At 46.1% G+C, this 13,983-nt stretch overlaps 1 protein-coding gene and 1 long non-coding RNA gene across 4 annotated transcripts in view; one reads left to right on the top strand and one right to left on the bottom strand.

Annotated features, from left to right (window-relative positions):
* Nucleotides 1-13,983, top strand: part of LOC132534072 (uncharacterized) — a 109,260-nt gene that overhangs the window by 90,202 nt on the left and 5,075 nt on the right. The gene's annotated exons all lie outside the window — the stretch shown is intronic.
* On the bottom strand, nucleotides 561-3,858 carry LIPT2 (lipoyl(octanoyl) transferase 2). Its single transcript, XM_007520241.3, has 2 exons — nucleotides 3,390-3,858; nucleotides 561-1,219 (listed from the first exon to the last, which is right to left on the bottom strand). Exons 1-2 carry the CDS (start codon nucleotides 3,835-3,837, stop codon nucleotides 990-992), a joined length of 678 nt encoding a protein of 225 aa, XP_007520303.1. The 5' UTR covers nucleotides 3,838-3,858; the 3' UTR covers nucleotides 561-989.

Raw genomic sequence — 13,983 nt, 5'->3', positions numbered from 1 at the left:
TTCAACCTTTGCCCTAGTTGAGGTTTCCTCACTAAAAAGAGCAATTTAAGGGTGGGGGTAGATAGCACAGTAATTATACAAAGAGACTATCATGCCTGAGACTCCAAAATCCCAGGTTCAATCCCCTATACCACCATAAGCCAGAGCTGTGCAGTGCTCTAGTAAAAAAAAAAAGAAGAAGAAGAAGAAGAATTAAATACTATTTAAAAGGCTTGGGGAATTCAACCCAGATAAAAGACATGATCCCACTTTATTTATGGAGGTCAGAAAGCATTCAGGCCTCTTAAGAATGAAAAATAAATAAATAAATAGATACTGTATTACATCACCTTCAACTAGGCTGCCATACTCCTACAAAAACCAAAGGAACTAGAGCCCAGAATTGCCCAGGTAAACATAGTATTTGGAAAGTAATAGATAATTGAGAAATGACATCTGAGTTTTAAAAAATTTTTATTTATTCATTCCCTTTTGTTGCCCTTGTTGTTGTAGTTATTATTGTTGTCATCATTGTTGGATAGGACAGAGAGAAATGGAGAGAGGAGGGAAGACAGAGGGGGAGAGAAAGATAGACATCTGCAGACCTGCTTCACCGCCTGTGAAGTGACTCCCCTGCAGGTGGGGAGCCGGGGGCTCAAACTGGAATCCTTACACTGGTCCTTGCGCTTAGTGCCACCTGCACTTAACCCACTGTGCTACCACCCGACTCCTGACATCTGAGCTTTTAAAAACAGAGATAATGGTGTCAAAAGCAGTAGTGTTTGTTTGCATAGCATATTTTGCTTTTGTTCCAGATCTATGAATAAGTGGAAAAAATATAAGCAAATCTGGATAGATGTGGAGACAATGGCTCAGAATTCATGAGGTATCCACAGTCCCTTGAGTTAGTGAATGACAGGGTCAGGCCTGGAATGTGGGTTTCAGTGACATCAAATCAGTTTGAGGCATTTCAAGGCAGGACCTCCCAGCAGTGATGCCATTAATGTCCTTCAGTGGGGACTGTCCTCTGAGATCAGCAGGCACTTGTAGGTCTCTTGAAAGGCCTCAAGGAAAGGAGGCATTACTTCATGCACAGTAACATGCCTCTGGAGCTCCTCACTCAGAGACGTGACACCAGTCCCAACCAGCCCGCAGGGTACAATGTGCTCAAACCATGTGAGGTCCGTGGAGCAGTTCAGAGCCAGGCCATGGGATGTAATGTGCCTTCCACAGCGGACACCTGTAAGGTAAACCAGAGGATCTTAGAATAGACATGTTCCCTCCCTAGGCTTCATGACCCTACTCAGTGTGCAGAAGGAAGGGGACTAGTTCCAGTTTTATTTCAGAAGCACCCTGGGGTTGTGTACAGGTCAAGGGAAGAGAATTGGGTGGAGGAGTGTGTGGCTCTGCAGGAGCTGCACAGTGATTTCATTGTTGTTTGTGAAGTTTGATCAGCCAGGGAGGTGGGGCAGTAGCTAGAGCATTGGGCCTAAAGGCATGAGGTCTAGATTTCAACTCTGGCATCACATGTGCCTGAGTAGTGTTCTGGTTCTCCACTCCAACCCAACCCCATTAATGAATAAGTAGAAAGAAAAAAAAAGAATACCCTTTAAAAACTAAAGTACGGCAGTCGGGCGGTAGCACAGCAGGTTAAGCGCACATGGCACGAAGCACAAGAACTGGCATAAGGATCCCAGTTCCAGCCCCGGGCTCCCCACCAGCAGGGGGTGTCGCTTCATGGGCGGAGAAGCAGGTCTGCATCTTCCTCTCTGTCTCCCTTCCTTTCTTGATTTCTCTGTCCTATCCTACAACAACATCAATAATGACAACAAGGGCAACAAAATGGGAAAAAATGGCCTCCAGGAGCAGTGGATTCGTAGTGCAGGCACTGAGCCCCAGCAATAACCCTGGAGGCAAAGAAAGAAAAAAAAGTAAGAAAGAAAGAAAGAAAGAAAGAAAGAGAGAAAGAGAGAAAGAAAGAGAGAAAGAAGGAAGGAAGGAAGGAAGGAAGGAAGGATGGATGGATGACTAGGGAGACAGCATAATAACTATGCTAAAGGCTTCCATACCTGAGGCTCTGAGGTCCCAGATTCAATATCCAGCACCATCATAAGCCAGAGCTGAACAGTGCTCTGGTCTCTCCATATATCTTTCTCTATATTGATACATCTCTCTTGTCAAAAAAATAAATAAATAAAATATTTAAAAATAAACTAAATGAAATTTGCAAACTAGGAAATGCTCTTAATGCCCCACCACTCCCACTATGATTCAAGGGAGGTAATGTGGCAATTCATTCTTGTCTTCTTATTCCCTAAAATATGTCATAGCAGAAGACTTCAGGCAAGAAAAAGTTTAAAGGGGCCAGGCGCACACTCTACCATACGGAAGACCCGGGTTCAAGTTCCTACCTACTGGTATCTTTCTCTTCTCTCACTTTTAAAAAAAGTTATTTTGGGGGGGAGTCGGGCTGTAGTGCAGCGGGCTAAGCGCAGGTGGCGCCAAACACAAGGACTGGCATAAGGATCCCGGTTCGAACCCCGGCTCCCCACCTGCAGGGGAGTCGCTTCACAGGCGGTGAAGCAGGTCTGCAGGTGTCTGTCTTTCTCTCCCCCCCCTCTGTCTTCCCCTCCTCTCTCCATTTCTCTCTGTCCTATCCAACAAAGACAACAACAATAATAACTACAACAATAAAACAACAAGGGCAACAAAAGGGAATAAATAAATAAAATAAATACTAAAAAAATTTTTTTTTAAAAGTTATTTTTTAATTATTTTATTGATTCATGTTTGCCTCCAGGGTATGACTGGGACTTGGTGCCCACAAATCCACTGCTCCTGGTGGCCATTTTTCCCATTTTTGTTGCTCTTGTTATTGTTATCACTATTGTTGTTGTTGGAATAGGACAGAAATGGAGTGAGAAGGGGAAGACAGAGAGGGAGAAAGATAGATACCTGCAGACCTGCTTCACCGCTTGTGAAGCGTCCCCCCTGCAGGTGGGGAACCGGGATCCTTACGTCGGAACTTGGGCTCTGTGCCATGTGCGCTTAACCCGCAGCGCTACCACCCGTCCCCTATTTTTTTTTTAACTTTATTTGATTGGACAGAGAGACACCTGCAGCACTGCTCCATCGCTCCCCCTGCAGATGGGGGTTTAAAGCCAGGTCTTTGCGCACTGTAATGTGTGTAATTAGCCAGGTGCACCCCTGCCGGCCCCTTCTCCTCTTCCTCGCTCTCTTTCCTCTTCCAACTTCTCTCTGTCCTATTCAGTTAAATATGTTAAAATGCTTTATTTTAATGGGGTTTAACCACAAACGTGGCGGGAGCTGGCATTCGCAGCTCGCGCCAGAGGCCTCCTGGCCCCGCCCCGCCGCAGGCCCGCCCGGCGCTGGCCCCGCCCGGCGCTCACCGATCGCGCAGATCTTGCGCTCGCCCAGCCAGACGCCGGTGTGGGGCGGGGGCCGCGCGCGCGCGCCAGGCAGGCCCTGGAGCTCGCAGAGGCGCACGGCGCACGCCTCCAGCGCCGCCACGTGGGTGCGCAGGCGCAAGCCGAGGAGCCGCAGGTCGAGCACCGGGTGGCAGAGCAGCTGGCCGGGGCCGTGGAAGGTGGCTAGGCCGCCGCGGCCAGTAGTGCGCACCTCAGCGCCCAAGGCCCGCAGCCGTGTCACCTCCTCGGGCGTCAGGCCGCCACGCAGCCCAGCGGTGTACACGGGCTCCGCGGGCTCACAGACCAGCAGCGCCCCCGCCTCCGTGCCCGGCTCGGTCTGCAGCCGCCGCAGCCAGCGCTCCTGCCCCGCCAACAACCGGGCGTAGGGCACGCGGCCCAGCAGCACCAGCCGCACCGCCGGCCTCCGCATCGCGCGCTCGGGGTCTGCGGGCCCCGCCCTCCGCCGGGCTTGGGGGCGGGGCCTCGGGGCTGTCCTCATTGTCCCTGCCTCCCATCCCTCTCAGCTGTTACACTGCATGTTACACTGCATGCCTGCGGATGTTTGCAGGCCCTGCTCTGGCGCCTGCTAGAATGGTACACTGGACAGAATGTTGTCTTTGTTTTGATATATATCCCTAGTAGTATTCCATGGAATATATATCCCACAACTTCTTTAGCCAGTCATCTGTTGATGGACATTTAGGCTGCTTCCACTCTAGTTATTGTGAAGAATGCAGCTGTGAACATAGGGGTGAACATGTCCTTTGACCAAATGCCTAAGAGTGGATCATAAAGTAATTCCATTTTTATTTAAGGATTCTCCATACAGTACAAAGACATTTTCAATTTTACTCTGCATTTTTAAGACTTGAACAACTATAAAATAGATCGGGAAAAGGACCGGGTGGTGGCGCACCTGGTTGAGCGCACATGTTACAATGTGCAAAGACCTAGGTTTGAGCCCCCGGTCCCCACCTGCAGGGGGAAAGCTTCACAAGTGGTGAAGCAGTGCTACATGTGTCTCTCTGTCTCTCTCCCTCTCTATCCCTCCCTTCCCTCTCGATTTCTAGCTGTCTCTATCCAAGAAATAAATAAAGATAATTAAAAATAATAGTACTGATCTTCTAAAAAAAGAAGGAAAAACTAGGTGGGGAAATACTATCAATCCTAGTTAGTACAATAAATAAGCTGAAGTAAAACAGAAGAAAAGAAGAATGGTACACTGGGTGTGCAAAGTATCAGCTCTGGCTCATGGTGGTGAGGGAAATGAAATCTGCAAGTTCTATTTTTTTTATTGATTTAATAATGATTGACAAGACTGTAGGATAAGAGGGGTATAATTCCACACACTTCTCACCACCAGAGTTTTGCATCCCATCCCCTCCATTAGAAACTTCCCTATTCTTTCTCCCTCTGGGAGTATGGACCAAAGTTTTTTTTTTTTTTTTTTTTTTTTTTACCAGAGCCCTACTCAGCTCTGGCTTATGGTGGTGAAGCAGGTCTGCAGGTGTCTGTCTGTCTCCCTATCTCCTTTCCCCTCTCAGTTTCTCTCTGTCCTATCCAATAAAATGGAAAAAAAAAATGGCCAGCTAGTGAGGTCGATATGAATTTATAATGACAGGCATTTATTTATTTATTATTGATTTAGACTTTAGAGTTTTCTGTATTTTGGGCTCAACAACAACAACAACTAAAAGGTGGCCCAGAAGGTGGCTCAGTGGATAGAGTATTGGACCCTCAAGCATGAGGTCCTGAGTTTAATCCCCAGCATCACATGCGCCAAAGTGATGCTCTGGTTCTCGTTCCTGCTTCTCTCTCTCTCTCTCTCTCTTTCTATCTAAATAAAAAAAAAAAAAGAGAAGATTCTCTAAAAATTTTTCTTCTCTTATTTTTTGTTTTTCCTCTGTGCTTCTGGGGAGTGAACTCAGGACCTCAGACATGTGTACTACTACTGAGCAGCCTTCCTGACCCAACTTTCTTTTCTTTATTTTTGTGCGAGACAGAGAGGAAAAGAGAGACACCACAGCATTGCTCCATTATCTCTGGTGCTTCAAACCCAGGAGCTCACCCATAATAGGGCTTGCACTCCACTAGGTGAGCTATCTCTCAGCCCCTGTTTAAGAAAATAGAAACATTGTCCTAGGCTCTTAGAAAGCTTGTTTGAGGGGGCCGGGCCATAGTGCAGTGGGTTAAGCTCACGTGGCGCGAAGCGCACTGACCAACATAAGGATCCTGGTTATAGCCCTCGACTCCCCACCTGTAGTGGAGTCACTTCACTAGTGGTGAAGCAGGCCTGCAGGTATCTTTCTTTCCCCTTCAGTCTTCCCTTCCTCTCTCCATTTCTCTCTGTCCTAACCAACAATAATGACAGTAGTAACAATGACAATGATAAACAACAAGGGCAACAAAAGGGAAAAAATAGCCTCCAGGAGCAGTGGATTCCTAGTGCAGGCACTGAACCCCAGCGATAACCCTGGAGGCAAAAAAAAAAAAAGAAAAAGTAAAGAAAAGATAAAAGAAAGCTTGTCTGGGGCCAGGGTGGTGGTACTTGAATGCACATGTTACAATGCTCAAGGACCCAGGTTTGAATCCCCGGTCCCACCTGCAGGGGGAAAACTTTGCAGGGCTGCAGGTGTCTCTCTGTCTCTCTCCTCCTCTATCTCCCCCTTCACTCAATTTCTGACAGTCTCTATCCAATAAATAAATAAAGATAAAGAAAACTAAAAAGAAAGGAAGGAAGGAAAAAAAGAAGCTTGTCTGATCCACATGCTGGACCTGTGGTAACTAATGGGATACCATATCTCTGAGGATACTGAGGGCACTGAGAGTGGGTGTGGCCCAGCCCTCCTCCTAAACAGGAAGGCAGCTCCTCAAAGGCTAGATTCCTTGAGAGCTTGTTTGGAGGTTCTAGCAGGGGTGCTCAGCTACTTGTATACCCTCGACCTAAGACCGGTCTGTCTCTATTCGGGGAAGGCCGTCCTCTTCGACCGAACTCGCAGCTTTAGGAGGGATGCACATGGAGCGGTGAGGGAGGAAGGGGACACCCGCCTAGCCAGCCTAGCCAGCCAGATCAGCCGAATCAACCCTGGTGATCAGTGGGGTGACAGATGTCGCAGCCAGTTCGCCCTCACACCCAGCTAGATTCCATATACAATTTCTGGGGCTAAGGGAGTGTAGACACTCAAACATGAATAACAGCTAACCTTCCTTCATGTAGTAGGGGTGTAGTCTGTGGGGTGGAGGGGAGCAGGAAGTGAGAAGAGGTGGACAGGGAATGACAACCAGAATGAGGCTTGGGGCCAAGAAATTGGGAAATGAGACAAAATAACTCGGACAATTACAATGGTAGATTTCAGAACAAGTTACAAATGTCAATGGCAGTGCTGTTGTTTAAAAATAAACATAGCATTTAGATAGCTCCAGGCTCTGAGGAAAAAACAGGTTGGGTTTCATAAGCCCTGCTGTGGTCACCTACAGTTTATGAGCTGGGAGAGGAAGTCCCCCGACTTGGCTCCTGTAGAATGAGTTCACTGCTGTAGCCTGAGAAAGGTCCTGGTGTGAACTGGAAGGAGCCCCGGGCTGGGACTCTGGGCTCCTGGGTTTATTGAGAATATGAGCTGCTGTGGGCTAGGTAGTACATTGTGTGCTCCTCAGATTCCCACCCAACTTAAAACTTGGCACATCCATCCTAAGTCCTCAGTAGAAATTTGCAATTTGAATGAACTATTGATTTTTTTAAAGATCTATTTATTTATTTTTAAAGTCTATTTATTTATTTTTAAGATCTAGTTATTTAGGGGTCAGGTGATGGCGCACCTGGTTGAGCGCAAATGTTACAGTGTGCAAGGACCGAGGTTCGAGCCCCTGGTCCCCACCTGCAGGGGGAAAGCTTCATGAGTGGTGAAGCAGGGCTGCAGGTGTCTCTCTGTCTCTCTCCCTCTCTATCTCTCCCTTCCCTCTCAATTTCTGGCTATCTCTAACTGATACATAAATAAATGTAATAAAAAATTTTAAGAGCTATTTATTTAAGATTTATTTATTTATTTATTGCCAGATCCCATAAGGTCTCTCCATTTTCTCATCAGCAGTAGCTAGTGACCCATCAGTCCCCTGATCTTTAATATCATCGATCTCCTAGACTCAAAGGAGGCAAAGCAAGGTGATCCCTGTTTATAGAAAGCAGAAAGTCTTTGCTTCTTTACCTCTCTCTCCCTGACCAGCCTTTACCTCACCTACATTAAATCTGTTTTACATCGTTATGATTTTTTCTCAACAGTGTAAGCAGGTGAAGTGAGATCTTAAGTCTGTATACCCACCTCTCCCCACCCTGTTTCCATGGACCATATCTGCCATACTGTAGCCAGAGACTTTCCAGAACCCACACTTGTCTGTGCCACCCTCCAGTTTAAAAATATCCCAGATGTATTCACTGTAGTAGTCCAGTGAATAAAGACAGAGTGTTCCTGTCTGCGTCAGGTGAACGGGGAGACTCTAAACCAATGGGCAAGCATACAAATCACCGGACAGATTGTACTGCTGGAGAATAAAATGGAAGGATGGCCTGCGGCCAGAGAGTTAGAGGGGCCACTCCTTAGAGGGCCTTGAATGTCACTAGTATTATTAGATTTTATCTTGAGGGCAAAGGAATGCAAAAGAATGATTTTAGGCAAGGTGGCATTGGTGTATTAGGTCATACTAGTTGTTACATGGAGAGCAGATAGGAAGCTAGGAAAAGACAGGAGTGGACATAAAGAGACCAGTCAAAAAAAGATCATTATAGACCAAATGATAGAAGTCTGGGCTAGAAAAGGGGGTGAGAGAGACAGAGAAGAGAAGGAGGAGAGGGTAGGAGGGGAGAAGAGGAGAAGGGGAAGGGGGAACAGGGTCTGGACAGGGGGAGAGAGGATAGGGAGAAAAGCAGGAGGAGGGGGTGTTAGGGTTAGGGTTAGGGCAGTGGCCCAATAATAAAACCACCCTGTGCATCCTCAGAGTGATCCCGTTATTAAGGAGTCCATGATAGTATACCTTTGTCAAAGTTCCTTGGATCATGCCCTTAAAATGTGTATATTTCACTGTATGCAGACTGTAGTTCCCTAAAATTAAGACGTTTCTCCCTCTCATTTTCATAGATGTAGTAATTTATGAACAAGAGAGAACTAGAGCATCACTCTCACGCATTCAGTGCCAGGGACCTGTCAGGACCTCACACCTGCAAGTCCTACACTCTACCACTGTGCCACCTTCCAGGCTGCTCTATTCATTAGAGATTGTTTTTTTTTTTTTTGACATAGAACTTTAAAATATGTATTTTTATGGAGTGTGAGCCTGTCCTTTGCATGTTTTGCTCTGGACTCCAAGTTTAAAGCTTCAGTTTTCAGCAGGGTGGTGCTAACCCCAGGTTGGGAAAGTGCAGGAGGGTTGGGATGGTTGAGGCAGGACTGATGTGTGGCTGGTGCATTTTGGGAGTGCAGTACCAGCTGTGCCAATTGGGGAAACTACTGCTGCTGAGTCCCCCGGCCCCCCTACTACTCCCATTGTCTGAACTCCCCTGTGCTGCGGCTCTACCACCCCCATATCTGCCCAGTCTCCACCCACGGAGGGCTTAATACTGAGGCTTGGGTCTTTAGCATCTTGTCCAAACCCTGGGGGGACCTGGACTGAATCATTTATTTATTTATTTATTTTTATTACCAGAGCACTGCTCAGTTCTGGTTTATGGTGGTATATAGGGGATTGAGCCTGGGACCTTGGAGCCTCAAGCCTGAGAATCTGTTTGCATAACTGGTGTGCTAGCTCCCTCACCCTAAGATACTTTTAAGGACATTGTGCAAGGAAGCACATATACACCCAGGTTCATTTGACGTATTAGAAAGCTGTACATGGGAATCGGGCGATAGCGCAGCCGGTTAAGCACACGTGGCACAAAGCTCAAGGACCAGCATAAGGATCCCGGTTCGAGCCCCCCGGCTCCCCACTTGCAGGGGAGTCGCTTCACAAGCAGTGAAGCAGGTCTGCAGGTGTCTATCTTTCTCTCCCCCTCTCTGTCTCCCCTTCTCCATTTCTCTCTGTCCTACCCAACAATGACGACAACAATAATAGCTACAACAATGAAATAACAAGGGCAACAAAAGGGAATACATAAATAAATAAATACTTTTTTTAAAAAAAGAAAGCTGTACATGATTATAATGAATTCAAGTGGCAATGTCAACAAGACTATGTAGATGAATAGGTGGGTAGATGGATGGGTGGATGGGTGGACATGTATTGAGAGAAGAAGTCTATGCTGGAGAGGAAGATTGCATACCTTCTGTAGCTGCTCCCTTAGGTGTGGCAGGGCTGGTCTTTATCACCTGGAACCCAGGTGAAGAGAAATCTTGAAGGAAGGAAGAGGAAAACAGCTCTTTGGGTTATCCCAGATCACACCTGGGACTTTGCATTTATGTGTGTGGGGGAAGGGAGGGGGTAATTTATTTCATTCTAATTATTATTTTAATTTATATTATTATTATTATATATATATATTTTACCAGAGCAAAATTCATGTTACCTCCTGCCATTTCCTGCCTTCCCCCACCCCCAGGTCTGCAGGTGTCAGTCTTTTTCTCCTCTCAGCTGTGCCACCTTCTGGACCAACTCTCCCCTCCTCTCTTGATTTCTCTCTGTCCTATCCAACAACAATAATGACAATAATAATAACAACAACAACGAGGGCAACAAAGTGGGAAAAATGGCATCCAGGAGCTGTGGGTTGTAGTACAGGCACCGAGCCCCAGCGATAACCCTGGAGGCAAAAAGAAGAAGAAGAAGAAGAAGAAGGAGAAGGAGAAGGAGAAGGAGAAGGAGAAGGAGAAGGAGAAGGAGAAGGAGAAGGAGAAGGAGAAGGAGAAGGAGAAGGAGAAGGAGAAGAAGAAGAAGTAGAAGAAGGAGAAGGAGAAGGAGAAGGAGAAGGAGAAGGAGAAGGAGAAGGAGAAGGAGAAGGAGAAGAAGAAGAAGAAAGAAAAGAAGAAAGGAGGGAAGGAAGGAAGGAGGAAAGGAAGGAAGGAAGGATATACCAATGTTTTGTGGCTTCCAAGGCCTGGTAGGAAGGGGAATTAAAAAAATTGTGTTGTTGTTCAAGCCCCTGCAGGTTGCAAGCTTCGTGAGTGGTGAAGCAGGGCTGCAGGTGTCTCTCTCCATCTCCCCCTTCCTTAAGTTCTGGCTGTCTCTATTCAGTAAATAAATAAAGAATAAAAAATTAAAAAGAAGAAATGTATTTGCTAAAATTTTTTTGATAGAATTAGAAACTGAGAAGAGAAGAGAAGAGAAGAGAAGAGAAGAGAAGAGAAGAGAAGAGAAGAGAAGAAGCAAAATGGAAACCCCTGCGTTCTTGCTTTTCTGCTTGTAAAGCTTCCCCCTGCAGTTGGGGCCTAGGTTTGAACCCGAGTCCTTGAACATGGTAATGATCTCTACTGGGTTTGCCAGTGCCCAACCCCATTAAAAAAAAAAAAACTTTCTCCTTTTTTCCTTCTTCTCTCCCTTCTTCTTTCTTCTCTAATAAAGAAGAAAGAGAACCAGAGCATCACTTTGATATGTGCAGTGTTGGCCACAGAACTCTGGACTTCATGCTTCTAAGTCTAGTGCTCTAGCTACTACTGCACCACTTCCTGGGCAATTGGAAATATTATTCCTGAGTACAGATAAAAGATTTAGTCAGTGGTCTGGGAGGTGGCTCAGTGGATAAAGTATTGGATTCTCAAGCATGAGGTCCAGAGTTCAATCCCTGGCAGCACATGTACCAGAGTGATGTCTGGTTCTTTCTTTCTCTCCACCTGTCTTCATGAATAAATAAATAAAATCTTTTTTTAAAAAAAAAGATTTAGTAAATAGAAGTATGTGATGATGATGACTATAGCACTGCTCAACTCTGGGGGTTAAACCTGGGACTTTAGAGCCTCAGGCAGGAAAGTCTTTAGCATAACCATTTTGCTGTCTCTTCCATGACATCTGATATATTCTTTACCGTCTTCACAGGGCTTCAGTTTGGGATGATGAGAGAGCTCTGGAGATGGACAGTGGTGATGGTTTTGCACCAGTGCAGATGTGTAGTGGCATTAAATTATATACACTTAAGATGTGTGGCATTGAATTATATACACTTAAGATGGCTTTCATGGCAAATTGTGTGATGGTATATTTTATCACAATAAAAATAAATATCTGTGTGGGCTGAGGACATAGGATAATGGTTATGTAAAAGTCTTTTGTGTCTTAGGGTCTGATCCCCCCCCCCCCAGGTTCTGACAATAAGCCAGAGACGAATTTTGCTCTGGTAAAAAAAAAATAATAATAATATAAATTAAAATAATAATTAGAATGAAATAAATAGCCCCCGCCCTTCCCCCCCGCACACAAAAATGCAAAGTCCCAGGTGTGATCTGGGCTAACCCAAAGAGCTGTTTTCCTCTTCCTTCCTTCGAGGTTTCTCTTCATCTGGATTCCAGGGCCATAGACAAGAGACAGGATGAGAGCGCAGGATGGGTGTTGGGAACGGAAGTGATTAGTTGTTGAACAAGGAGCTGGTGGCTTTGAGGTTGAATCAGGATGGATGACCAGTGGGGAAGGCCAGGCCTGAGGAGGCGGACTGCCTCCCTACTGGGAGGAAGAAGGATGTTCAGGGTCAAAGATGACACTAGTGCTTGCTGGCCAAGAGGGAGGAGTGAGCTGTTTAAATTAAGGAGGAAAAGTGAGTGGCAGTTGCAGGATGCTGATAGTGGCCTGTGATGCAAAACCAAATGCTTCTGGAAGTAAATATAGATGTGGTAAATAAGTGCAGATTTTTTTCTTTTTTTCAATTCACATGCCTGCTCCATTTTACCAAGGACAAGGGCAGCATAATAAACTAGAAGGGAAATAAAAGAAATTTTGGATTGTGGCTGTTATCAGGAAGTTACAAATGAGGGCTGATGCTATTCTCTTTGTTTTTTTTTTTCATCATAAAAAATACCTTTCCTGATTTGGGCACCCAGCCACCATTGGGAGAACTGTGAGACTCCAATTAGTTCCCCAAACCCAAAACACTGCCATGGGGAGGTGAGGTCATAAGCAAATGCTGTTTCCCTCCAAGAAAACCCTAATCAAAAACAAGCAGTGGGTTGGGTAGAAAGCATGATGGTTCTGTAAGAGGCTTTCATGCCTGAGGCTCCGAGGTTCCGGGGTCAATCCTCAATCAGCCAGAGCTAATTAGAGCTCTGGTCTCTCTAGCTCTCTATGGCTGGCTCTTTCTCTCTCTCTCTCTCTCTCTCTTTCATTAAAATAGTTTTAAAAACAAACAAATGAATAAATGCTAAATAGATCATGCCCTGGGAAAAACACTAGAATGGAAGCCAGAGCTTTTGCAGTCCGACTGGGCACTCCGCCACAGCAAGGCTTTACTCTTCAGCATGTGGGTTGTGGGTTGTGGTGTCTCCATCTTGAACTTTTTCTTTCTTCTCTGGTTTATGGTGATGCTCAGGATTGAACCTGGAACCTCCGAGCCTCAGGCATAAAAGAGTTTTGCATAACCTTTATGCTACTTCCCCAGTCCACATCTCAAAGACTCTGAGTCTAGGATATAAATTGGAAGAGAACAATAAGGAGAGGGGGCTTGGTGATGGTAAACCTGGTTCATTGCTCACATATTACCATGTGCAAGGACCTGGGTTCATGTCCCCACTCTGCATCTGTGGGGGAAAGCTTCATGAGCAGCAAGGCAAGTACTCAGGTGTCTCTCTCTCCATCTTTCCCTCTCAATTTCTTTCTGCCCTATCAAATAAATAGGGGAAATGTTTAAAAAGAGAGAGAGAGAGAGGGAGAGAGAGAGAGGAAACAATAAGGAGAGTTGGAGAGAGGAAAGAAAATGCTCAGGTCAGATGCAGAACTGAATATCCCAGTGCTGGGAGACCCGTCAGGTAGCTCACGCACTCATCCATCCACCATCTACTGTTCTCTCAGCAAGTGTCCTGAACTGGCCCCGTGCAGCAGGGAGGGCTCTTCTTCTGCCTCCACAGAGTTTGCAGCCTAGGGGATGAAAAGGAGAATCTGTGGGTGATGCAAGAGGACAAATAGGTGATTGTATAGTTGTCCATGGGCTAGGGACTGAGTGTCTCAGGCCTGAAGCAAGTGCAGAGGGCTGAGACTTGCTCAGCTTGCAGAGCTCAGAAGAGGCATCCAAGGGAAGAATCTACTCAGAGGATGCCCAGCAAAGGAGGGAGAAAGCAGCAGAGCAGTGTATGCACAAGTATGGGGTTCAGTCCTTCCAATCCATAAATTTAGCACCCCAGAAAACCAGACAACCCCATTAGGAGATGGGATGAGGACATGGACACTCCTGGAGGCTATATTTTCCCCATATTTGTTGTCCTTGTTGTTGTTGTTGTTGTTGTTGGACAGGACAGAGACGACCCGAACTGCCCCTGCGGCTACAGACAGACTATGACCCACATAGTCAACGACTGCCACCTCTCCAGATTCAAAGGAGGTCTCGAAACTTTACATCAGGCTCAACCTGACGCTGTTGACTGGCTACGGAAGAAGGGCAAATGCTAGAAGAAGACAG

This window comes from Erinaceus europaeus, chromosome 17 (genome assembly GCF_950295315.1).
Source record: "Erinaceus europaeus chromosome 17, mEriEur2.1, whole genome shotgun sequence".
Classification (NCBI taxonomy): Eukaryota; Metazoa; Chordata; class Mammalia; order Eulipotyphla; family Erinaceidae; genus Erinaceus; species Erinaceus europaeus.
Note: the sequence above shows the minus strand (reverse complement) of the source record. Positions and strands in the feature narration are given on the sequence as shown.

Coding starts and splice junctions, on each gene's coding strand:
- LIPT2 (XM_007520241.3), bottom strand. CDS start 3,837: ATGCGGAGGCCGGCGGTGCGGCTGGTGCTGCTGGGCCGCGTGCCCTAC. Junction 1,220..3,389: donor GCGCAAGATCTGCGCGATCG/GTGAGCGCCGGG, acceptor TTTACCTTACAG/GTGTCCGCTGTGGAAGGCAC.